General features: G+C 37.1%; 4 protein-coding genes across 10 annotated transcripts; 2 read left to right on the top strand and 2 right to left on the bottom strand.

The window, feature by feature from the left end:
- Positions 1-137: 137 nt before the first annotated feature.
- LOC116936376 lies at positions 138-5,850 on the top strand. 2 transcript variants are annotated; one of them, XM_032943520.2, is made up of 14 exons: positions 138-471; positions 2,016-2,103; positions 2,170-2,250; positions 2,563-2,647; positions 2,734-2,935; positions 3,028-3,192; positions 3,277-3,361; positions 3,448-3,518; positions 3,602-3,813; positions 3,989-4,157; positions 4,344-4,417; positions 4,497-4,673; positions 4,743-4,808; positions 5,123-5,850. In XM_032943520.2, exons 2-14 carry the CDS (start codon positions 2,016-2,018, stop codon positions 5,691-5,693), a joined length of 2,046 nt encoding a protein of 681 aa, XP_032799411.2. In that variant the 5' UTR covers positions 138-471; the 3' UTR covers positions 5,694-5,850. The 2 variants fall into 2 exon arrangements, with proteins under 2 accessions (XP_032799411.2, XP_032799412.2); XM_032943521.2 differs by lacking the exons at positions 2,016-2,103; positions 2,170-2,250 and having other exon boundaries at positions 143-471.
- A 1,725-nt stretch (positions 5,851-7,575) lies between these two features.
- Positions 7,576-17,279, bottom strand: LOC116927157 (silent chromatin protein ESC1). Of its 4 annotated transcripts, none has more exons than XM_032934171.2 (5): positions 16,926-17,279; positions 14,035-14,477; positions 11,301-13,461; positions 10,557-11,234; positions 7,576-10,479 (listed from the first exon to the last, which is right to left on the bottom strand). In XM_032934171.2, the coding sequence occupies exons 1-5, from the start codon at positions 17,083-17,085 to the stop codon at positions 8,105-8,107; spliced, it is 5,817 nt and encodes a 1,938-aa protein (XP_032790062.2). In that variant the 5' UTR covers positions 17,086-17,279; the 3' UTR covers positions 7,576-8,104. The 4 variants fall into 4 exon arrangements, with proteins under 4 accessions (XP_032790062.2, XP_032790052.2, XP_032790045.2 ...); XM_032934161.2 differs by having other exon boundaries at positions 10,557-11,429; positions 11,475-13,461; XM_032934154.2 differs by having other exon boundaries at positions 10,557-13,461.
- Positions 17,280-17,430: 151 nt separating this feature from the next.
- LOC116927184 (DDB1- and CUL4-associated factor 8) lies at positions 17,431-21,346 on the bottom strand. Of its 3 annotated transcripts, none has more exons than XM_032934201.2 (14): positions 21,220-21,346; positions 20,924-21,151; positions 20,723-20,834; positions 20,464-20,658; positions 20,332-20,395; positions 19,976-20,211; positions 19,535-19,715; positions 19,355-19,441; positions 19,234-19,290; positions 19,080-19,155; positions 18,941-19,017; positions 18,481-18,600; positions 17,887-18,006; positions 17,431-17,826 (listed from the first exon to the last, which is right to left on the bottom strand). In XM_032934201.2, the coding sequence occupies exons 2-14, from the start codon at positions 21,105-21,107 to the stop codon at positions 17,680-17,682; spliced, it is 1,656 nt and encodes a 551-aa protein (XP_032790092.2). In that variant the 5' UTR covers positions 21,108-21,151; positions 21,220-21,346; the 3' UTR covers positions 17,431-17,679. The 3 variants fall into 3 exon arrangements, with proteins under 3 accessions (XP_032790092.2, XP_045024445.1, XP_045024446.1); XM_045168510.1 differs by having other exon boundaries at positions 17,431-17,823; XM_045168511.1 differs by having other exon boundaries at positions 17,431-17,820.
- Positions 21,347-22,121: 775 nt separating this feature from the next.
- Positions 22,122-25,206, top strand: LOC116927191 (UTP--glucose-1-phosphate uridylyltransferase). The gene is made up of 12 exons (XM_032934212.2): positions 22,122-22,602; positions 22,669-22,797; positions 22,874-22,981; positions 23,083-23,265; positions 23,332-23,436; positions 23,493-23,607; positions 23,664-23,725; positions 23,877-24,029; positions 24,106-24,382; positions 24,440-24,606; positions 24,769-24,873; positions 24,942-25,206. The coding sequence occupies exons 1-12, from the start codon at positions 22,573-22,575 to the stop codon at positions 25,047-25,049; spliced, it is 1,542 nt and encodes a 513-aa protein (XP_032790103.1). The 5' UTR covers positions 22,122-22,572; the 3' UTR covers positions 25,050-25,206.
- The last annotated feature ends 1,068 nt before the right edge of the window (positions 25,207-26,274 follow it).

Below are 26,274 nucleotides of genomic sequence, written 5' to 3'. Positions count from 1 at the left end.
GTGTATGTATGGCATTCAAAACATAAGATTGCTTGAATCTAACTTTAAAGATTTAGCAGAAGTGCATTGAAAGTGCACATCACATATGTGTCATTAGGAATGAAAATTCGAAATTTTCAAGGTCTTCCATCTAAAACCATAGCGCTACCCGCGGACAACTTGCTCGACGGCAAATGACTTCGCAGAATTCGATGGCATATTAATTTGAGAAAACTGTTCGTTTGTGACTTGAACTTAAACAAACCATGTTTACCATAAGTTTCATTTCTTTGGCGTTCTAATCATCCTTCGCCCCGTTATACCTTTCCAAGTGAGTCGTTATCTAACCGGTTATCATTTATCACCATTTTAAAGACTTGGCAGCCGAAGTCTGTGCTTTTATTCAGTTTCAGTTGAAAACTGGGAAGCTCTCTAACTCTATACCTCAAAAGTGTCTTATTTGGAAACACTTCTCAGTGAATAAAAAGAGTGGTAGGAGGTTTTTAAATGTTTAAACTTTTTTATATAGTTACTAAGCGTCTTAGGCATATTTCGCGTGGTCTAATTGAAAATAATAGCTTTTGGGGTTCTGATCAGTTTGAGTAAATGTAGACCAATAGCAGATCTTCTAAGTCCATTTACAGTTCTTTTATGTGAAGTGTTAATTTGCAATCCTATAACACTATTGCGCTGAAAATCAAACGTTCAATATTGCCTAATAAAATATTGTTCTTATATGTATAGCTAAAAGAACTAAATGTTAACATATTTCGTTTTCACCCAACACGAAGGGTTTAGGATCACAAAATTCATTATCACAACGAAGGCTTAGGAAAAAAAGAGAGAACCGCGAAGAGTCAGACCAAAGGGTCAAGAAAGGACCTCAAGCGACAGGCACAAGCCACACCAACAACCCAGACACCCAACAATGAACGAACACGGCTACGAACAATGTTAAAACCGTAACCGTAACGCAAAGAAACAACCCCACAAATAAAAACGACAGTATCGGACGGAAAAAAAAACAAGTTTTCCCGTATCGTCCGGTTCCAGGACAACACAGGAAACAAGGAAAGAGTTCATTCCGTTTCGATGCCGTTACAGCAAAGATTAGTTTACAGATTCAAAGAACCCCGAGCGCTATTTAATTTAAAACCATCAATTGACAATGTCAACCGTTGTCGCCGAGAAATCTCCGGGTCACCGAAAAATTACACAAGAGTAACAGCCAATCACCGACCGAGATGACAACAGGAAAACGGATATTCGAACAAAAACATGCTCCCTTAGGCAATCAAACTTAAACGAACCACGCCCCATTAACACTTCAGCACAGGTGGAGTTCCGTTTAGATAGTGTACGCAAATTTGTTTGATGTGACACGCAACATTGTTACGGTTTAAAAGCAGTTTCCATTTGCAACAAAGGAGATTGGAAACTAAGAAGAAATAGGGTGTTTCCATAAAACCTAGTAGGATTGGTCCATGTTTCTCTAAGTTCCAAAAACACATACAATTATCCTATATAAGAAAACAAAAAGGATAAAGTCAAACCAGACCAAGAATTTATGCTGTTCTAAGTGTCTAAAAAAAACTTAAAATACCCACCATCAACATTTATTCCTATAATACATCCTGTTGGCAAAGAAAAAAACTGACTTTACCGGTTATAAACATTTACGAAAGCCGGTTCGTTAACAAATTGTTAGCGGGTGTCTGTAAGAGTTGTGGTGTCAACCGCTTGGGGCCCATGTCGCACGTTAGAAGGTGACCCCGTATCGGACCCTTTATGGTCTAGCAACCACTTGAACGACAGATATATCATCACATCAAGACATATATTAATGCTCGCGCGCGGATCACTATTCGATTCGGCCGGTACGTTTGGCTTGCCATAAAGGCTCTTTGTATTTTTAGCTAAGAATATAGAGAGGGGGGAAATGTGATTCGGCATCCGACCATGGCTTTCGCGAAAGTGAACAATTATTGCAGGGATTAGCTTATAGTGAAATTGTTTTCGGAATTTTCGTGTTGCAGATGGAAGACCTGTTGATTTCTCTTTGCGAAAACTCCACTTCAGAAACTGATTGTGCCAGGCGAATCCAAGATTTGATTAAACAAGGAGGTTCTTAAAATTGAATTCGCTTTATTTTTAAATTGCTTTCAAGAAAATTAACTAATGGAAAATTAGCTAATGTGAACAGAAGAACTGTTGGAAGCCGAACACCACTAATGATTGTTTGCTGGAAATACAGGAGAAACGATGTTACTGGTGAGTTCATTATTTTGAGTCATAAAACTAATGTTATATATACTTGCTAACTCCGGATATCAATACCCCACATTGAGGTTCTGACAAAAGCAGTTTGTGCCCAGAATCTCGCGGAATCTGATAAAATTTCAAGCTTATTATTTAGAAATACATTTAAAATAAACAACTTAAAGACGTAGTGGTCTACTAATAGTTAGTAAAGCTGTACTAAGGCATTATTACAGCTGCATAGTACTGTTTGGGAACCAATGCAAGCTGTGAATCAATTTGAAGGAATTTTTCATAAAATTCATTTAGTTCATTTCTTTTTAGATATTATAAGATTTCTATTGAACCATGGTGCGGACGTAAATCTAACTGACGATTTTGGATGGAATGCTTTGCACTTTGCTTGTCGGTAGGCCTACTTATAGCTACCCGTTGACCAAATCTTTTTCGAAATAGTCTTTTTTTTAATGCCTCACTTTTAATTGATTTTCACAGATATAACTGCACGACACAGTTACCTTCCATGATCGATACCTTATTACGTAGTAAAATCAACGTAAATGCAACTACCAGAAACGAATGGAATTGCCTTCATCAACTTTGCCAGTATAATTCTGCAGAGAAACTTTATGGAGTGATTTCGACCTTGATAAAGCATAATATTAATATTAATGCTCAAACCAGTAAAGGTGACACTGTAAGAATTATTCAATAGCTTATTTATTTTCCGTTAATTTGTCTTGGGATAACGAGATCACTATCACATTGTACTCACTGTGCTCTTTTTAGGCACTGCATTTAGTTTGCCGTTACTGTCGAACGGTTGACTTTAACGCAATCTTTGAACTGTTTATCAATGTTGGGGCTCGTGTAGACATAGTCTCTTCTAATGGGAAAACCTTGCTGCATGTTTTATGTAAATACGCAATTGATTTGGACTTACATGGCGTTGTGGTACGACTATCTCAAATCTAAAAATGTGTCAACACCATTTCAACAATAACCAAACTATGCCTCTTGTATGCTAACCGTTTCTAGGAAAAAATTTTGGACAAATGTCAACCTATGGTCGATCGTCTTGATTATTATGGTTCAACGGCAATGGTTTACGCAGCCAGATTAGGTTTGTATATATTTTAAAAACCCTACGCTAAGGTGTTGATCACTATTAGTATAAGTTATTGAAACGATGTATGTTTACCCCGACAGGTTGTGTAAAAACTGTTAGTTTGCTTCTACCTTACACAAAAACAAGCATCATTGATGTATTCGGTCAAAATGTAAGTACAAAACAGAACTAGTTAGAAAAAAAGTTTCAAAGTACAGGATCTGTTTTTTTATTTCTTTTAAAATGTTATCCTAGGTTGTGGATCATTTAAACAAGGTCTTCTCTAATTCCTTCCCGTTATGCCTTTGTTGCCGACGAATGGAATCTTTTTTATCTAAGGGATTTCGTGACGAGCTGGATAGGAAAATCCCTTACCATTCGCCCCGACGTGGTATAGATAGGAATGCTTTAGAAGGCATAATACCTAGACGAATCGACTATGGGTTTACTAATACCAATCGAGATGCGTAATTAACACATGCAAACACAAGTTGTTTAATTAATTTTAACAATTTTAACCCTTTTGGCTACTGGCACGAACTTGCAAAAAAAACAATCAACAGGTACTGAGTCTCGCATTCTACTGCTGTAAAGTGATTCCTGAGATTAATGACGCCTACATTTTTTGAAAAACAATTATAGTTTTATTCAATTACCTACTGGAAAAGCCTGGAGTATCATCAGAGACGCCTGGACTAATGATTCTGACTTGGAAATAAATCCGTTTCTAAGTTTTTTACGTGAACACACCCACCAGTTTTGCACTGGACGTCATTGCCAATGGTGCGCTGTTTCTGAGGTGGCTGAGCAGGTAAGGAAACCTGATGTTTTTCAAAAACCTAAGTGCGATGTCATCAGGGCTTTATGCTGATTTGAAATCAAATCCCTGTGATTTATTGTTAAGTGCAATATTTTAACAGTGGAATTCGAACAATAATCTCCGTGCTAATGCCACACTAAGATTTCTTTTTTTTTTTTTATTGTTACTCATTTTTAGTTTGTGCGTCAACTGCTAGATGCAGTAGCTGTATTAGACAATAGATTTGAAGGTGAAATAGTTCGGTATGGAAGGTATGGATCAAAATTTTTCGTAGTTTCTAGATTTTAATTTCAATGCTAATTTCAACAAAATTTTCAATAATTTGCTTAGTTCTGCAGAAAACACAAAAATTATTTCGCCAGACGAATTTGATTTTATGCTAGTGTTGAACCACTTCAAAGAAGCCGAAAATGGTGGTACTGTTGAGTACGCAGGAAAGGAATCATCAGCTGTATTTCAAACTGCATCGGACAGCGGTGTTTCGTCGGCCAAATTACTTTATTACTTGTAAGACATAAGAGCGCATTTACCAACTAAATTTCATTCCTAACAGTTTTCTCTTTTTTAAATCATTAGTTACATGCTCATGGCGCATGCGGTGAACCAAACAAATGATTTGCACATTTTATTCCACAATATAAGGTAAACAATTACGATTTAACATTGGGTTAGGAATTCAACTTCAACTTTTCATTCAGCTTTTCCATTCAAATGTAGATGCATAAGTTTTTCGTACAGGAAAACATAACAAAAATGAAACATATGAAATAGCATTTTAAAGACCTTTATTTATAGACCTGCGGAGTTAAGTGAATGTCGATAATAGTAAAAAAAAGAGAATGGAATTATCTTATGCAGCATATAAATTTAAAAGAGTTTCTTGTTCTTAGGTCAATATAACCCTATATAGCCTACTTCATTCACGTTAACACGAATATTTTTTTCCCCATTTTTAGCTTTTCAGAGACATGCGTTACCCTAGATTGCCTCTACAGAGGTAAGCCTTCTGTAGGAACAGAAAATTCGTCTTTTAAATTGAGCATCGACATCACAATCGCAATAATTCGCTCGGCAATTAATGCCGTTGCACAACCTTTGCCATCACCTTTGTATTCCAGCAAGTCACCGGCAGTGAAAAAAGACCAATTTTTGGTCCCACATCGACAACTCTCTGGCAGCGAAATTAGTGGCTGGAAACCATCTTTCCCTATTGCTGAAAAGGATGCCTTTCGTCATTTTGATCCGATAATTACGCGCTGCTATTGCCTTTTGAAGTTATTAGTTTTACTCGTAGCCCATACTGATGATAACAACACATCTAGAAAAACAAAACCCTCGTCCTATGCAATTAAAACTTGTTTATTTAATTTCGTAAGCAAAAATCATGTTCACTGGGAGGAGCGGTACATTGATGTGTATTGCAGAGCGATTTGCAATGAATTCCTAGAAAAAAAAATCAAATTAATTCTTATTTTGATCATTCCTTACCGGTTTACACGATTAAAAACGACAGTCGAGATGTTATGATTAAAGTTAAAAATCGCCTCGAGTCGATTCGAAACTGCGCTTGCAACTCCTATGGTTCTTCTTTACCCTGTAAAACAATTTGCATTTCTAAATGTAATTTTATGTGAATATTTTCACTTGAGAAAGATGAATACACGTTATTTATCTCTTTAAAATAGTCCACAGAGTAATTTTATTGATTGTGTAAAGTACAATCGAGGTTCTATTCAGAGATTCACCATAAAATAGAAATGTGCAGTACATCAAAGGAGTTCCAAAGAACGAGAATTGTTAGTTGTACGCGGGAATATTCACGAAACGTGACAAGTAAGTGACATTTGGGAGAAGATGGTGCGATGTCACATCGCAACATGTATCGATTATTTATTTATTTTTAAACCTAACTATTGCTATAAAAATACTCGATTTCTATTTGAAATCAAACCAGGATTACGAAAATCTGGTTTATTTCTGCCTAGGATTTCTAGTTTTTTTTTATTATTTAAGTAGAAAACGGAAGATAAAACTTGTTGCGCTAATAGCACTTTTGTGCCGTAAATTTCAAATATTACTCAGCCGACGAGAAAACTTATACTTAGTTTACCCACTATCAAAATCAGCGTTTAATTTGGTGTATAATGTGTAATTTTTATTGAATTCCAAGAGATATCCGTTTTTGCAGATTTTGACAAAAGTGGGAAGGCTATATTCTTCCCACTTTTTCATTTTTGGCTAAACTCTAAATGTAATTCAAAATACATGATCTCGATTCAGAATTGAATCACATCACTCACGATACACAAGTTCTTTTCAACGTTGGGCTTATAGTTTTTAAAATAAACGTACTGACAACACTTAAAAGAATGTCTGTGAATTTGTTGTTATACATTACGGCAACAATCAAAACAGATTAAATACTTTCTTCTTATGATAAAAAAATCTATTATTATTTTTTTTTTTTTTTACACAAAAAATCTAGCTGTGTTTAAAGAAAAAAATCTTAGCACTTTAAATTGATCCCAGCGCCCCTGATGGCTCAAGCACAAATCATAATTTTCTCTGTAGTACGTACGCTTGAGTGTAACAACTTTGGGGTATAGGGAAGCATTTTTTTTAGTTAAAATAATTCAAAAATATGCACTAAATTCTAATAGAGTAAAGAAAAACGCGTCGTTCGGAATAAAAAAATTAGTTTAAGGATGTTTTGAAGTATTTTGTTTATATTTTTGGAAACGCTGGTATTAACATGGCGTTTATGGGGGGAAAAGTGGTGTACCTAATCATGTGAACGATACTTTAGCGCCCTGGGTGTAGCTCCTACAATTTTTTCATGCAAAGATAACTTTTAGAACACTTTGTTTTCTGATAGCGGAAAAAAGAAAAAAAAAATTGTCCTTATCAGTAAAAAGATATTCAAGTTTTCCTAAGACCCGTAGCGCCATAACAATGCACTAAAAAACGGGGGTGTACCACATCGTTTGGTGGGTACTGTAGATCGTTTGGAACACGTCGCGACCCCTTGCCTATGATGGGTGATCTTGAATTCGAAAACACGGCCAAGATGCTGACTCTGTCGGAAAAGGAAGTTGTTATTCTGTCCCTATTCTTCTATAACAGCATCTGGAGACTCTGAAAAGGAATAAAAGCTAGCCACTCCTGGTTCAGATTGCTACCCCATGTTTGCCCTGTGTTGTTCCTGTTTCTGCCGCAACGCAGCGCTCTATAGTTGCGTCATGGCTGTAACTCTTCTCCAACCGTACAATCATCAAGATTACAGCTCTAGCAGTTGTGCTCCGGCATTTTTTGGTTCCCCTATAGTCTGCGGCAACTATGTAAGCCAGCAGTATTACAAACTAAAAGGTAAAATTACCTATAAAGCATCAAAGAATTAATCAATGTAGGCTATCGTTTACGTTGCATGTGTATTCATGTTTATTCCTTAACACCACTGCCTTTCAAATCTTATACAGAGCTACTTTCAGCATCAATTCAAAAGTTTCCTTTTCTCATATAAATTACTTGAGATTTAGTATTCGTAGTAATTCTGTTAAAGCATAAATTCCCACATGTCTTACCGCAAGGCTAGAATAATGGTAGGCCTAGACCTATGAGTATGAATATTTGAAACATATTCTTTAGTATTCAATTGCATTGATAATATAGTAACAAAGAAGTTTTAACTAAATCGTTATAGATATTCAGCACGTAGACGTCAGCACGATATTTAGACGTAAGCTATTAATCGATGGAATGACTGTGCCGAATCTGGCGACTTCAGCCACTAAAATATTGGCACGGTGCGCAACCTACACAGGTGATTCTACGTTATACCTTCTACGTGTTCTGTATTGCGTGTCTTAATCTATGCGTATAATATTTAACACTTTAAATACATAGCCATCAGTCAGCTCTTTGTCTTCCGCAGGTAAGAATTATTCACCTAAATCAGTAGAAATTTTTAAATTTTTTACTCGTTTTCGATCTTGATGTCCACGAAATCCAGCTTGTATTTTTGTTGCTGCAGCGTTTTGCTGTTCAACTTGAATTGCTTCTGTTGATTGATCATAATCCAAAAGCGAAGCTTCTTCGTTGCAACAAGCGCTGTCACTATCGATAATTTCGCTTCTAGTTCTGGAGTCTTTTAAATATTTCACCCGTTTTCTGTCTTGGTGTCCCCGAAATCCAGCTTGTATTTTGGTTGCTGCAAAATTTTCTTTGTCAAGTGAGTTTTGTTCACCATCTTGAATACCATTGACATCCTCGATAAAGTTTGTTTCCTTTATGTTGATTAAATCGTTTGTTTTGGCCTCTTTTTTTAGATTTTTTCGACCTTGATATCCACGAAAACCGGCTTGAATTTTAGTTGCTGCTGCATTTTCGAGCTCATTTAAGCATAGATTTGGGTGACTTTGGTCAGCGTTTGACTGGTCAGGATCAGACATGGCATCCACAAATTCCGCCCTCCTACCGCTGTCGACATCATTTTCAGAAGAGTGATGTTGCAAATGTTTTACTCGTTTCCGATCTTGGTGTCCACGAAAACCGGCTTGAATTTTTGTGGCTGCACTGTTTTCTAGTTCAAACTGAATCGCCTCTGCGGACGGATCGTAATCCAAGATCGAAGCGTCTTCGGTGTAACTGGCGCCGTCGCTGTCAATGGTTTCGCTTTTAATAATGGAGTCTTTTAAACATTTTACCCGTTTTCTGTCTTGGTGTCCCCGAAATCCAGCTTGTATTTTAGTCGCCGCAATGTTTTCTTTATCAAGTGGGTTTCGTTCACCATACTGAATGAATTCATCTTGATCAAACGGCAAGCTATTTTCTTCGACAAAGTTAGTTTCCTTTTTGTTGACAAAATCTTTTGAAGTGGCCTCTTGTTTTAAATGTTTTATGTTTTTGCGATCTTGGTATCCACGAAAACCGGCTTGAATTTTAGTTGCTGCAGCGTTTTCCAGTTCATTTAAACATTGATTTTGATGACTTTGTTCGGCGTTTAACTGTTCAGGGTCAGAAAGGCCATCCATCCATTCCGCCCTATCATTTTCAGTAATACGATTATGCAAATTTTTTACTCGTTTTCGATCTTGATGTTCTCGGAAACCGGCTTGAATTTTCGTGGCTGCACTGTTTTCTAGTTCAAACTGAATTGCTTCTGCGGATTGATCGTAATCCAAAAGTGAAGCTTCTTCATCGTCATAATTAGCGCTACCGCTATGAATGATTTCGCTTTTAATAATGGAATCTTTCAAATGTTTTACTCGTTTTCTATCTTGATGACCTCGAAATCCAGCTTGTATTTTAGTCGCCGCAATGTTTTCCTTTTCAAGTGGGTTCCCTTTACTGTTTTGAATGAATTCGTCGCCATCAAACAAGCAATCTTCATCGACAAAATTTGTTTCCCTATTGTTTATTAAATCCTTGGTTTTGGCAGGCTTTTTTAAATGTTTTGTGTTTTTTCGGTCTTGATATCCACGAAAACTGGCTTGAATTTTTGTCGCTGCAGCATTTTCCAGTTCTTTCAAGCATAGATTTTGGCGACTTTGTTCAACATTCGATTGGTCAGGCTCATAAATAGTATCCGTAGACTGCGAACTACCATTTTCGATACCATCGTTTCCAGTAAAGGGACGCTGCAAATTGTTTACTCGTTTTCGAGCTTGGTGACCTCGAAAACTGGCTTGAATTGTTGTAGCTGCAGCGTTTTCTCTTTCCATCAAGCATAGGTTTTTGTTACTTTGCTCCTCATTCGATCGTTCAGGGGCATAATTGGTATCCATACACTGCAGCGTGTCACTTTCGACGACATCCTTTTCCGCGATACGATGTTGCATATGCTTAACTCGTTTTCGGTCTTGTTGTCCCCGAAATCCAGCTTGGATTTTAGTTGCTGCAGCATTTTGTAAATCCATCGTACTTGGGCTTGTTCCCGTTTCATCGAAATATTCCTCATCATCGGATACGAGATTTTCTTGGGGAAAGCTGCTGTTGTTTTTCCCGTTCACATTATGATCAACAATAGGACCTTTTAAGTCTTTTATCCGCTTTCGATCTCGATGTCCTCGAAAGCCGGCCTGGATTTTCGTTGCGGCCTCATTCTGTAGTTCTATTAAACATGGATCTGGTTTAATTTGTTGAATAGACTCTTCATGATTGAACTGGTATTCTTCGTGTACAATGTTAAAATTCGTCTGCAGATCTACAGTTCCACCAGTCCCAGCAGCGAGACATTTTGCATTGTGGATTCGTTTTCGATCTTGATGTCCGCGGAAACCGGCCTGGATTTTAGTGGCAGCAGCATTCTCAAGTTCTAACCAAAAAAAAATGTGTTACATTCAAGAGGAAAAAAAAAAATGTAACAATCAAATTAAAACATTTTTTCTTCACCTTCTTGTTTGTCTATGTCAATTCCTGTTGAGGAAACATTTTCAATCTTGTGATGCTTTAAATACTGAACTCTTTTACGATCTTGATGTCCACGGTAACCTGCTTGAATTTTAGTAGCTGCAAGATTCTCCCTTTCAAGCAGACAAGGATCTAATTGATTTTGATGAATAGATCCGTTGGTGTTACGGGGCGTTATTTTATCCAGAAGTTCAGCTGCATCGCTGTTGATTTGGTTAACTTTGATACATTTCACGTCTCTTGGCGGATCTTCTCTCTGTGGGCAATACGATTCCAACAAGCCATCGTTCGTTGTTTCGTGTGATTCCACATAAAGCTCGAAAACAACACCAGGATCCGAAGCTACGGCTTCAGTTTCTGGATCGCCTGTTTCCTTGGCGCTATCATCGTTATCCTTCACCGAAACTGATCCATTTTCTTGGCTGTTTTCTAAATTTATTATGGCTTCTTGGGATTCTGGACTAGCAGAATTATCTGCTACTGATGATGTAATCACGTAGGATTCAATGAGCTGAATATCACGAATTTCTTCTCCATTTGACATTGGTTCTTCAGTAACGTCATTTACTTCTCTCTGATTAGAAAGAAATTCGTCAATCGTATCTACGACATTCTCGCTTCCAAAGTTGCCATCTGGTTCGTCATCGTTATGTTCTTCACCTATAGAAAATAATGGAGGGTCGTGCTGAGGAGTGTCAGTCATAATCAAAGCAATTGTAGCAATACTTTCTGTTACGCTTGCCAAAGCTCCCGTTAACTCTTTGTCGTCATCATTATTTTCTAACGATTCTTCTTCTGGTGAATGAATTGATGGCTGATCTTCAGGAACATTTTCGACAGTATCGGTGACAAGATCTGTTTCGTCTTCAGGAACATTTTCGACAGTATCGGTGACAAGATCTGTTTCGTCTTCAGTCTCATTTTTATTTTGTAACATTTCATTAAATTCTTTACGGCTCTGGTATCCCCGAAATGTTGACTGGATTTTTATTGCTGCTAGGTTTCGCTGTTCTTCTTCTTCCAACTGGAGGTCTTTCTGTAACTTACTCCATATCTCTTCCTCGTCATCGTTTGACACTTCTTTGTCACCCTCACCCAAAAGCTCATTAAGATCTTCGTCTGAAAAACCATTTTCCTTTAAATCAGGACTAGGTTTTTCATTGTCCAATTCACTTTGCAAATTGCCGTCTTCTTGCGTATCAGCACAGATTACGTGACTTGTCGTTTCATTTGTCTCAGCTTCAGGTTCCTCTTTTATCACCGATTCACTGTCCGTTACATTTTCCGCATTTAGCTCATCATCTTGCTCAGGCATATTATCTGGATCGGCGTTTTCGTCAGCCAACACGATGTCGTCTGAAGCTTCACAAATGTTTTGTTCTGTATTTTCTACTTCAAAAGGGCTATTTTCGTTTGCGGGGCTTAGTAATGATTGCTCTTCTGTGAATGACGCATCCTGATGAAGATCATTATCGTTTGGCACATCTTCACTATCAACTTCAGGCAGAATCTCTTCAATATTCTCGAGTTGACTAGACTGTTCATCAACGACATCAGAAATGGCAAAAACCTCCGATTCATCAAGTTTTTCGTTTTCATTTTCTTCAATAAAATTGTCATTGCCCCCCAGGTTTTCACCAACTTCAATCGCCTCGTTTTCTTCTTGAATCTGTTCTCCAAGATCTGAATTTTCGATCTGCGTAGCCTCCTGGTAATGCTCTTGTGCAACAGATAGCTCATCTTCTAGGTTGACGACGCTACTTGATCCGATATCTTCTATATCTAGATGATTATTTTCATCCATTTGAACAGGGAAATCTTGTTCCATATCAATAAAATCCGTTGAACGAGGTAAGCGAATATTCATTTCAGGGACATGGCCGCTCTCATGCTGCTGTTCGTCATTGCTGTGTTCTGGCAAATCTGTTGATGTGTCTGCTGCATTATCTGATTCTTCGTCAAGCTGATTTGCGAGAATCTCTTGACTTTCGACGTTTTCAGCTCCCGCTTCTCTTTCTTCGGAACAATCTTGCAACGAAAACGAATTCAGAACTTCCTCGTTAACTGTTGTTTCCCCTTCTTCTTGGGCCATTGACGGATCGACGATGTCCACTACATCGGCAGGTGTTTGTTCGTTTTCCTCTGCGTTTTCATTTGATTGATCTATCTCAACTCCATCGGTCGTCTCTGATTCATTCCCTTCAATTTCCTGAGGTTTGTCTTCATCGATATACTCTTGCAGTTCAACTTCTCCAGTTTCACCCTCTACAACTATCTCACTTGGTTCAAGTTGAACGGTTTCTTCCAGACTATCCGCATCTATTGGTAAATTGGCGGCATCCGGTGTGTCAATGTTTTCTACCAAATTTGTAGGTTCAATTGCTGCACTTTCTGATTCTTCGATGTGATTCGTCACAATCTCTGAATTTTCTATGCCATCAGCTATAATCTCTTTTTCATCTGTATCTTCCAATGGGGGTGAATTCAAAAGTTCATCGTTTAGACTTACTGCCATTTCCTCTCCTACTTGGAGTAGGGACGAATCAACAACGTCCACCATTTCAGCAGATGTTTGTTCGTCTTCCTCTGCTTTTTCATGTAACAGATCATTCTCAGTTCCATCGGTTTCTAATTCATTTTCGACGATTTCTTGTGGTTTGTCGTCTTCGATATTTTCTTGCAATTCATTTTCTGTAGCTTCTTCCTCGACGACCAACTCCTGTGGTTCAAGATGCTCAGTTTCTTCGGTGCAATTGGAATCCGCTGGCATTTGTGGGTCATCAGTGGTCTCTTCTGTTGGGGTGGTCGGGGTCCCTTCTGCGGGGTGTTCTTCTACATGCTCTTCAGGGGTGGACTGTGCCACTTCAGGTTGTCCATCATCAAATACCTGTAAGAGATTTGATATCATTCGAGTTGAAAAGGATGGCATGTGTAAAAAAATCCCACAGAACCGCCTAAATAGGACTGAATCTTTTATTTTGTATTCATATGTAAGCTTGTAACCGGAATTTTCTGGAGTCATAAAACCTGGTTCCTGTTGCTCAATGACAGAAATTAATTGCGTTTCTGTTGTATATGCCCCATGTTTGTTTCTTATTTCTCACTGTATTGCATATTTAACTGATTGCAGAAATTGAGGCATTTTCCGTGAATTACTTAGGGCAATCTACCGTTGGGGAACGTTTTCCCAAACAACTGGCTGTCTCTACCGCGTTTTCCCCATTCGCTACTTTAAAAGCTTGTCTTGTGCAAAAAATGGTTGTATAAACGAGTGGCATTAGCAGCTTTAGACGGCATAGCACTCTTATTTTCTAGTCAAAGGTACAAGTTGCATGAAACTCACAAAATTTCGATGGGTCCCTCTGAACAGTTTATCAGAAAATTAAGAGGATATAGTAGATGTTCTGGCTTACAATCATTTCTACGTGAAAGTATATAGAAAAATTTTAACTTTACTTACTTCCGTAACGGAATCCGGCAATGCATCTACATTCGAATCAAGGGCATTTTCTTGAAATGTTTCATTAGCAAACGCATCGATGGCTTCTTCAGTATTTTCCGGACTATTAGGGATTTCCATTGCTCCATCGCTGTTCGTCCGGCTTATGGGCGTAGAGATTGCGTTTTGTGGTGATTCTCGCGCCTTCGAGGTTACAATGGCCGCAATCTTCGTTACCGAAGTGTCATTATCAGACATCGAGTCGTCCAAGGTTGGTGGAGGGGACATGTCCTCCGCTCTAAGTGTCTCATCGTTTAGCTGTTGCAGTTCTTTTTCGAAATCGTCAGTTATTTCACCATCTTCATTCGGCTGATCTGTGTAGCCAGTCCCTGCATCCATAATGCTTAATGAACTTGGTTTACATGATTTACTTCTGGTTGATTCTACGAGCGGGGTCCGGTTAGCTGAAATAAAAAAAATATATATATAGATTTCAAATATTGGCGCCCACTGGATCAGTATCTTTGTCGTTAACAATTTAACATAGAGAGATCGACTTTTAGATTGCACTACACAGTTCGTTGTACGCCTCTAAAATACTGAACGAGAAAGGAAGCCACACACTTTGATAAATCCTATACTAGCCCTAAATTTTATATGAAGATTTTGTCATAGCCCAACATGCGTACCGACGCTACGTCACTACGGTAGCTATGGGCATTTGACATTCTAAAGCTGAATGTGCGATTCAGTGCGAAAATCGAAACATTTAAACCGAAACTTAAGACATCAAAATTACGTTTCCGTTTATTTGGAAGCCATTCGGCATTTGCGGAAACAAAATTCTGATTGTAATTCTATGTAATCTACCCACAATTGTTTTTTACTCTCTGTCCTACTCGATGTATAGGATACAAATCTTCGATTTCAACATAGCCCAAAGCTACAGAATTTTACATCCACCTATAGTATTTCGTGTACTTTGTACATCATATCAACATCGCCATTTTGGTAGGGCGTTACTCGTTTGTTTGTTAATCGAAGCAAAAAATGTTTCCCTACATTTTGCTCCTAGTCTACTGTATACATAAAAAAAACATGTATAGCATAAATATGAGCAGAAAAGCGGCGTCCAAGTATGCTTGAACGTCAAAGATTTAATCTTCCAGGAAACAAAATGGTAAAACTTTGCCAAAATCAACTTATTTTTACGAGTAGATTGTCGAACGTTTTCAAGCATGTAGATAAAATTCGCGAGAGCCAACCTTAGAGACGTTAGCCAATTTTATTCACATAGTATTAAACTTATTATAGGTTTTGTTTTACATAAACAACTTTCTTTACCGCCTATTACGACAGACTATCGCACAAAGCAGAAAATGAGACGAGAAGACAAATTCGACTCACATCTGCAACACAGAGATATACCACTCCCCATTTTCAGGTACAAAGAACCGCTGATTCTATTATTAGAATACAGTCAATTGAAGAACACGGTATTTGGAACCACAGTTTTACTTAAGTCACTGCCTCAGTGGATAAAATTTTTTTTCGCATAAAATTTCGCAGCTGAACTGTAAATGACGAACATTTGATGAATCATGATTAAAATTCTGGTGCTATTAGGTTTTTAATGCGTCGTTAACCACCGTCGCCACTGTGGTTGGCATCATATAAACCCATACAACGGTGGCAATCAACAACACATTTTGCTTCAGCACTGTCTGCATTTCTTTGATCTTCAAAATTTTTTTTCAGTTCTGCGTGATAGTGCCCATGGTTGGCTACATAAAAAAAGGAGAGCGGAGCACTGAAAACGTCCACATATCCTCTTTTTTGTTAGCTTAAGAAGACCTGAATAAAACACTGCCAGTTGGTTTAGTACGTTCGTTCTCGGCCACTGCTGCTCACCTACTGCCTCACTAGCCTTCAACGACAGGAATGCCGTCAATGGATTCTGCAACATTATGCGCCATAACATTAATTATCGCAAACATATAACCTAGAATCGTTTTGTATATAATGGGAAATCAAACCCGTGTCGGAGAATGTGAATAAAAGTCTGAGTCAATTACATTTACACACACTCCCTAGCAAAGATGATCTGTAACAGTATTTAAGACAAAATACAACTAAAACAAGTGAATTTATGTCGGCCTCCGTTATTTATTTATAAAAATACTTATGGCGAACATCCAAAAAGAGCACCTAGAAGATTTTCACCAGCATCATAGGCACTTTCCGTCAACGCAAGTTAAAAGCAGACATAGTGAAATGAGAAATGACTGTGCGTTTAAGGTTACTGCGCTTAACTCTATGTCCTTGTTGTTTCGACAAAATTAATGAGATTAGAACTTGTTGAATTCTCTGAAGAACTAAGAAGAGTGACTCCAGAAAACAATATGAATTTTTTGTTTTTCCCACATTTTTAGATTCAAGTCTGTGCCAGCGAAATGTAAAATCGAGGATATTAACTGAGCTTTTAGATTATTTACATGGACTCGGATAGTTTTTTCGTTAGTTAGGAGGCAACTGATCAGTTTTTCGTTTTTTGGGAATCCAAACGATTCTCCAGCGTTTCCTTCCAAAGGAATAAATTCTGTTCTAGTGTTAGCTCCTGTATGCAATTTGGGCCGTTTCGGAGTTTCTTGTTGGATTTTGATGTCTGGGTAGGAAAAATCGCACCAATAAATTGCACCCTACTGCCTGAATGCTCTCAGTGAGCCATAAGGACTTATCATGGAAACATCTCGTCTAAAGTCTTAACGTGCGTTAAATAAGATACTCGTGCGAAAAAGTATTCTAAACACATACAATAAACATTAAATAAAGAAGCAGGGAAATTTTGCATTCTTACACACGGTAACCTACATTTTAGCGGTAAAGATGTACACTAAGCTTCTGGTACTTACGTCCATCCCTTTCTTCCACAAGCTGGTGAAAAAATTTCATAGAAAATTCATACACGTTATCGGGCTGTTTACAAAGAATTTCTTTCGTTAAACAGTACATCAGATGGTCTAATGTTTCCGGAATTTTCATCCTATGGCAGAGCAAATTCGTTTGTTCCATTACAGTTTCAATCGAAAGGTCGCACTAATCTTTATTAAGTGATGCCGAGCTTCTGAAGAACACAAACTCGACCTGACGATACCTTGGGATATGCAGTCTATAAGTTAGGGTTGTCATGGAAACAGTAAAGGAACAAACAGTTACTTTAGGAATACCTCGCAACGCATTGCGCAATGAATCATTGTAACCACGATATCCTTAGCAACGCGTACGTTTTTGTCCACATTATTGAACGCCCTTATTGTCTATAAAATATGGCATGATTAATGACTTCGTCCTTCTAGTGATAAGCAGAAACAAAATTTTGAAGAATTTTGCTACTACTAGTTTACAAAGCCAACGATATTTGGTTCCTTCGATATATTTCAATCGGGGCGCCTACGATAACAACGAATTTTAATGTACGTAGAACAGGGAATCGGTTTTAGGGAAATAGGTTTTACACATGGCTTGCTTTCTCACTCGCTTTCCTTTTTTCTTGTAAAATACTCAAATTGTAACAAAGATTTCATTTGCCGGATACTTCTGATAGAAATAACTTTTTTCTGTGATACCACTTGAAGAACAATTTAGGCATGATTCTTTTTCTTTATTTCATGAGGGTGCACATTGAACTCCTCGGGGACCTTCATCACTTTCTGACACGTCAGATTCATCACTACTGGACGATACATTTTCATCATTCCCTTCCTGACTTGACGTACGTTGATGCTGAGGCTGTTGTTGTTGTTGCTGCTGCTGCTAAGCAAAAAATAGAGGCTTAATTTGATTTATTTTTTGTTTGAACATTTCATGTGATACCCGTCTTCTCCTCTCGGTTCTACGAACGTGACGCCACAGCACCCAAAGAAGTTCGCCCGAAATAGTGTCTGGCTCACGGCGTCGTTCCTCTTCTCGTTCTTGTTGGTTTGTTTTGACCGTCTACCAACATGCATGAGAAAACACACAAAGAAAGGGAAAGAAAAGAAAAAGAAACAAAAAACAAAACAAAACCAAAAAAAAAAAAACAAAAAAAACATTATAGTTATTTTGGTTGCTAGATAAAAGCCAAAAGCAACACCTTCCAAATTTTTCATTCATTTTTATGGGATGGGGGGGGGGGGCGTAGTTGCACAACCACACTAAATCTATTGAACACTCAGAAAAACAAATAACTGATAAGACCTTGACAACCTCGAGCTCCTGCAAAGAACTTAAGACAAAAATGCTCAATACACTTTCGGCGAATCAGTTATGACTAATAATTCCCTCGTCTAATGATGAAAAGGCAAGTCAGCGATCATATAGAACTACCTTAATTAAGGAATTCAGTCAAATCATCTTTGTACGGAAAGTATAACACTGGATTTTTTAAAAATATAAGATAAATGGAATCTTAACGAGATTTTGAAATACCTTTTTGAGTTCCCATAACTGGGGTTCATCGAAACACTTTGGAGTCCAAATTTTCACGTCGTCATCCAACCCGCTTGTTGCTAGAACGGGAATACTTGGGTGTGGCTCTAAGCAATTGACCTAAAGCAAGAAGAACGATCACAATTTAGTACGCTATACTTCAGACATAATAGCTAAAACAGCGTATAACGTTCTTCTTGATACAATACTCTCCGATTATTTACTTGAGGCAAATGCAATCGCAACTTTTCATTAATGCTGTAACGTACACATACGAATTCAGTAGAGGTATTTTAGTGTTACTGGACCGAAAATAAAAGTGAATACCATTCGCCATAGCAACTCCGAGCAAATTTTTACAGATTGAATGGCAGCTACCAAGCACATTCAAAACCGTAACGGCTGCTGCAATTCTGTATCAAGTGTTTTAAATCTAAACAGTAAATGAAAGAAAACTTACCACTCCATTTTCATCGCCTGGTATACACTGGACAATCGCTTCTGTAGAACTGTCCCAGAAGAAAATATTTCCACAATCTACACAATATTGTCGATGATTTTCAACGATGTTATATTTACAAGTCTTTAAATTATCCTACCTGAACCTGATATGACAAATTCACTCCTAGGCCCATAATAGTTCACTCCCTTAACAGTTGCATTGTTCCTATGTCCCTGCATAAAAAAAAAAATTCAAACACATCTTATTAATGTAAAGCTTCAGTTGCATCCTTGGACCATTGGGCTACATACGCTGTAACGATGAAGCGCATCTGCTCCTTCAACAGACTTCGACGAAAATGAATATATCTAGAATTGGTCATTAAATTTAATTTTTACGACCATGAAATTTATACTAAAATTATATATTTACATCTTCATCATTGTAGCTAGCTAAGAGCTCGGACCCATTAAAGTTGTAAACCGCGCTGGTTACATGTGCGCGAACTGAAGAATCGAGCTGAAAACGAAAAGAAGAAGCTGGTTTAATCACGACGCACATTCTTTACTGTAATCGGTACGATTGTTGCAAGAATGTATCAAGTGAACTAACCAAATGCCGAGGACATGATTTGCTAACCAGAGACGATTCAACATCCGTGGATACGTAACGTCTGTCATAAACACGAACAAATTGGTCTCTGCCACCAACGCAGAATTCGCTTGTATCAATTGGATGGTTTGATATGCTGTAGAGTGCTATTTTTCGTTCGCTATGTTTTACTGTAAGTAACCTTAGAGGAAAAGAATATGTAAAAATGAGGGGAAAAATACGATAAAAAAAAAAAAAAAAAAAAAAATAATAATAATAATAATAATAATAATAATAATAATAATAATAATAATAATAATAATAATAATAATAATAATAATAATAATAATAATAATAATAAAATAATAATAATAATAATAATAATAATAATAATAATAATAATAATAATAATAATAATAATAATAATAATAATAATAATAATAATAATAATAATAATAATACTTGTTAGGTTTGCTTTGTCGGACATCAACTTCAAAAACGACTCCATCTTCTCCTGCCGTTAAAAATACGTGAGGGGTATCTGGAAGGAGGGCCAATTTATGGGCAGGACCGCGATGCAATCCTAGCCTACGAGTGGAATGAAACGATCCGCTGGGTGACAATTCTGCAAGTCTTATATGTCCGTCCCGAGCACAAGAAACGATGTGTGTGTCGCCGCATAACGGTAAAAATTTTGCCTTTTGAAAAATCGGTTATTCATAAAATCTCAAAATTCAAATAAAGGCTACAATGTGTAAGGCTAGCCTATTACATTAACTAAAATGCTAAAATGTTGCCAAATGAGGCAATTATAATACCTGGAAAACGTTTCCTCGATGTCCACTGTCATAATTCAGAACCGGTTCTGCTCGGCTCCAGTCCCTATTCATTGCAGCAACATGAAACTTACTATTACATATTTCAGCTTATAAAACATTACCAAATATTACCAAATAATGATGCTAAGATCATCTGATCCGCTTGCAAGTCTTGAACCACTTGAATTGAAGTGAAGGGCATTCACACACCCATTATGACAATCCATTTTTGAGGCTAGTTCTAAACGCTGGACAAACCGTAGGGATCCATAGCAGTTTGCATTAAACACAGTGTCCATGGTCTTATGACTAGAAATCCCAAGGCCCCTAAAGAATAAAGTAATGGTCATTTTCTAACAAAAAATTCTTTATTAAGAATGATGGCTATAACCTTTGAGTAAAAGCTTTAAGTGCATGCCACTTATGTTTTGGCTTATGCTTGCCTACTCCACAGAAAGTTTCTTCATCCATATTCCCACTGCTTGCAATGGAATATGTTCCATCTTCATAACAAGAAAAACAAGCAATACAGTTCATTTCGTCAAAACAGATCAAGTCATAAATTCTCAAATAACAATGGGCACAATGTTACCACTATCAATTTCCAGTTCAGGATTTTGCCTGTGGGAATCAATTGTTGTATTCGATGTTGATTGGTTTGTAGAAATTGAATCTTGACTGTCCTCGAAGTCCATTATTCTAATAGATTCCAGGTGACTGTCCGATTCCGTAGAAGATGATTCCGATTCAGTGAGATGTTGCCTCGAACCGTCCATTTTAAGATGTAATACCCAAGTATTGCGACGGTGTACTTATATTCCTTGAAATATTTATAAATATAAATGTATTCCCAAAGGTCAAATTGTTAATACTCGGTAACTGACAAACCCCATAAAAGTTTTACAAAGACTTGGTTTACAGCGTACGACATTCAGGCGAATCTCCACAAAAGACAAGAATAATACAACCAGTCAATCAGCTGTTCACGAATGAGGATGAACTGGAACAAACCGAACCGTATATGACGCATAAGCTAGTCCGTCAGTCATCACTAAGAATACAACAGGGCTGCCACTTGGTTTACAGCGTAACCTCTAAAGTACTAAATTTTACCCTAGATTTTCAATAACTGTTCAGAAATTTATTACCTTATAGTCATTACCTTTTTTTTTAAAAAAAAAAAATTTTTTTTTTTTTACTGGATTAAACAAAAGACAAGAAACAATCACAAAAACATCACATTAGAAATAAAAATTGTTTCCGTTGATATTAAAACAACAAAACATATTAACAAAATGGTCATACCATTTGTTTTTTAATTTTAACTTTCACGGTTCACAAATTGATTTTGACGTCATTCACGCTTCGTCTAAAATCGCCAATCGTCATAACTCAAGTGAATTTTTTCCCCTGTTTCCTCTTGGGTCTTGGGCTCTTGGCTGTTGCTGTAGTAGTAGCTAGTGAGTATAGCTGTAGTCGCTTTTATATTTTTTTTTTTTTTTTTTTTTTTTTTTTTTTTTTTTTTTTTTTTTTTTTTTTTTTTTTTTATAGGGGGGGGATTTTTTTTTAATTTTTTTTTTTTTTTTTTTTTAATAAAAAAAAAAAATCTTAAAAACCAAAAAAATAAAGAAAAAAAATTTTAAACCGTATATGACGCACTAAACCTCAATCCTGGACAGACTCCTAGACCCTAGATTTCAGAATCTCCCCCAGATTACAAAAAACCAAATCCCCTAAAAGAAATATCCCTAGAAGTGGCAGCCCTGACTAGGCCAGTTACAGTCTCATTTCTCATTAAGCAGGACTCTTAAAATGCTAGATATATAACTCCCTTTCGAAACTTATTTTTCGTGGATAAATTTGCGTGTGAATAATCTTAGTATTTAGAAGTTCGAAATGGCCACACAGTATTAGTGTTCCAAACTGTTAAATTTCGAAATTGAAATGGGACATATTAGCACGTGCACATTTGGTGCGCTGAAAACTCGCTACAGGCGCTCCTAGCAAAAAAAAAAAAACGACTGCCCTTGTATTGCTATACCAACCTTAAACGACCTTGAAACGTAGCCGCGAACATCTGCGCTTCACGGAACCTAATCTACTGAACCGATAGTATCCTTTCAGTACGTTCGCCTGCCATTTGAAAAGTTGACGTTTTAGCAGTTCACATCAAGGAACGACATTTAAGTTCGGCTAGGATACTACGTTGGTAAAGCTAGTGTTTGATTTTCAAAAGAAAACATGTCTTCGTTGCACTTAGAAAAAAAGGCGGTAATACGTGTTTATGCACCAAAGCTTGTTATGTCGTTACGTGTATGTTTTTTTCGTCTTCTCTAGTTGTATGGGCATCAGAGACAGGGTTCTGACTCTGCCGCATTTAAGGAGCTTACCAAAAGAGATGCCCAAGTTCAATTAGCAGTTGAACTTGAAAAGCTAATACGAACATGTTCAGAAGGAAATCATGAAGTAGGCAATCAAAACTAAATTTCAGCCTATTGCCATTTAAATTTGTTTACTATAACCATATTAATATTTCCTGTAGAGAATTGAAAGAGAGTTTTCTGGATTCCGACGTTTATTTGTTAGATTTCTTTTGGACCCAACATCCTCTGTTCAATGGGAAAAAATAGAAAAACTTCCTGATGGAGCTGTAAGTAAAATAAAAATGATACAGACATTGCATTCAAGGAACCAAATAGATTGGTTCTTTTTCTTGCTGCTTTTATTTTATTTTTTTCACATTTCACAAAGGTGGGGGACTATGAAATGCTACCGACTCCTCCTCTCACTCAAATACGGGGAATGTTGGATAAACTTGTTGTGATTAAGCTCAATGGTGGACTTGGGACATCAATGGGTTGTCAAGGTCCTAAATCAGTTATTTCAGTTCGGAATGATCTTACATTCCTTGATTTGACTGTCCAGCAAATTGAGGTATGTAACTGCCATAATTGCATCTTTATTTTAAGCCATGTTTTAATTATTCTGAAACATATACAGAGTTTGAACAAGACATATAATGCAAATGTGCCATTGGTCTTGATGAATTCATTCAACACAGATGAGGAGACTCAACTCATCATTCAGAAATACACAAAATTTGAAGTGAGTAGTCTAAGGAGTGTACACATGTATTATGTATAATATTTTTTTCCCTTAAGATCCAAATCCATACTTTTAATCAAAGTAATTATCCGCGAATCAACAAGGAATCTCTAATGCCCGTAGCAAGATCTTGTAACACTTCTGCAGACATGGAAGCTTGGTATCCCCCTGGTAATTTTAATATTGATGTACATAGAACGTGTGCGTATTGACATATTTCCCTTTAGGTCACGGTGATTTTTACGAATCATTTTACAATTCTGGTCTCTTGGAAGAGTTTATCAAACAGGTAATCAAGCTTGTAATCTTTTTAGCGTGATTTCTCGGCTTTTTTTTCTTGACAAAGTGTCGGATTGACGTACATATCATGTACATAATCATTTTGTTTTGTTTTCATACGTAAAAAAACAAACTTGAGTGGTCCCTTTTTAATGTTTTAGGGACGAGAATACTGCTTCATATCCAATATAGACAACTTGGGCGCAACTGTAGATTTAAATATTCTCAACATGTTGTTAAACCCAGGGGAAGGTTCCGGCAAACCCAAGGAATTTCTGATGGAGGTTACCGATAAAACACGAGCTGACGTGAAGGTATATGGAACAGAATGAATCATAAAACTTTTTAAAATCTAACTTTGTTTGCTTTTCTCCCCTCGGGTATGTTTAGGGTGGTACGTTAATTCAGTACGAAAATAAGTTACGCTTGTTGGAAATCGCTCAAGTTCCTAAAGAGAAAGTGGAAGATTTCAAGTCAGTCAAGACATTTAAGTTCTTCAATACTAACAATTTGTGGGTGAAACTGCCTTCCATCAAACGAATTATCGAGAATGGCACATTAGATATGGAAGTTATAGTCAACCCCAAAACTTTAGATAACGGATTGAACGTTATCCAACTAGAAACTGCTGTTGGTGCTGCTATGAAGTGTTTTGAGGGATCGATAGGTATGTTGGTAAAGAACGTATATGATAGCAGTCTGATGGACCGTCTTCGTTAAACAGGCTTGAATGTACCTCGTAGCCGTTTCTTGCCTGTGAAAAAGACTTCCGACTTGCTTTTAGTAATGAGCAATCTGTACAATTTGAAGAATGGAAGCCTTTCCATGAGCGCGCTAAGGAGTTTTCCATCAACACCGCTCATCAAACTGGGAGAAAACCATTTTGCCAAGGTGAGGACTAAACTTCTCAGTGAATAGTGTTTTATATATATATTCCCTGGTGCGTGCGACGTGCTTTTTATTGCTATTATTATTATTATTATTAAAATAACTATGTTCCCTCACATGTTGCATTAAAATTATCAATATTCCTAACCATGTGGTGTCTTTTAGGTCCGCGAGTTTCTGAAGCGGTTTGCCACAATTCCTGATTTGCTAGAATTGGATCATTTAACTGTTTCGGGTGATGTTACTTTCGGACGCCATGTCTCGCTGAAGGTAATAACAAATGTCCCGCTATAAAATCTTGGTATATTGTTATTTCATATTATTATAATTTTCTTTAGGGGACGGTTATTATCATTGCTAATCACGGAGACCGTATCGATATTCCGTCTGGAGCAATTTTGGAAAATAAAATTGTCTCGGGTAACTTGCGCATTTTGGATCATTAGGTCACTAACTAATGAATGTCCTGGAAGTTATCGTTGTTATAGTTGAAGTTTTGACGGTTATTGTGTAAATTAGATAGTTTTTGCTAGGATCGCAAACGCAGCTAAAGTCTTGCTCATCTGGTAAAAGCAATATATTCAATAAAGTTATTAAGAATTGTCTGCCATTTCCTGTAGAAATTTCTTTTTCGTGCTTCACACCAGTATAATAGTTTCGCATAGGGCTTTCAAGTTATAGCGCTTAAGTCATGCTAGAACCTTCCCTCTGAAAAATCAGTTCCCTCATCGGGTGGAGCCCTCGGAATTCATCAAGGAAGTTCTGCTTTGATACTGTACAAATTACAGCGTCGTAATAAATTCAGTTTTTCTTTCCAGGTAATTAAACAAGGACTGTACTCAATATATATTTGGTAAATGCAAAACTAAGAACAAAAATTAAAATTGTCTTTTTAAAAATTTGTTTTAACATAAACTAGAATAAAACCTTATTGCTTTTCGATAAAGAAAAACGGGAATGAAAGTTCAAATTGTATCCAGAGTTTCAAACTTTGGGCTTACCGACCGGTCTTACCAAGGTCATGATTTAAGCAAATAAGCATAAAGTGACTGGGGATTGAATTTCGGGTGATCTTAATGTTTTTCTAATTCAAATTTAATTTAATTTACTGATATCATTTGTTGTTATTCCTTTTCGTAGCCATTGTTCCGGTAACTGCCTTTGACGGACTTGTTTCTGCATAGATAGAACTCAATCAGAACAAGTCCAATACGTAAGGGTACAATGACTCTGAAATCACCGTTAAAGATAACAGGAAAAGTCAACACCGATTTTGCATTAAAACATAAAGATAATCCCTTTAGTACTACGTGAGCAAACAACGTTCTTAATTTTCTTCCAAGACTCTAGTTGTGCCCGCAAATCTTAATTATCGAGTGACATTGTACCGGCCATTCGATGTGTTTGGCATGGGAGCCTATAAACCACCTACTACACCTCTTAGCCTATATTTTGAATTTTCATTTCGAGAGCATTTTCTCGGAATTTCCTGCCCGCCTCGTCAGTGACAACAAAGCGAAAGTCTCCAAGGGCACCGTTATTTTGTATCGTGGAACGACCTGGTTCGAAATCATTTTTACCGACGGAAAACTGGGAATGAGATTTTCCCTAATATTTTCAAGGTGTTAGTAATCTACTGAAGTGTAAGCTTTTTACATATGCATTGCGCAC

The sequence above is a fragment of the Daphnia magna genome, linkage group LG1, assembly GCF_020631705.1.
Source record: "Daphnia magna isolate NIES linkage group LG1, ASM2063170v1.1, whole genome shotgun sequence".
NCBI classification, from domain to species: Eukaryota; Metazoa; Arthropoda; class Branchiopoda; order Diplostraca; family Daphniidae; genus Daphnia; species Daphnia magna.
This window is presented reverse-complemented; position numbering and strand designations above follow the sequence as displayed.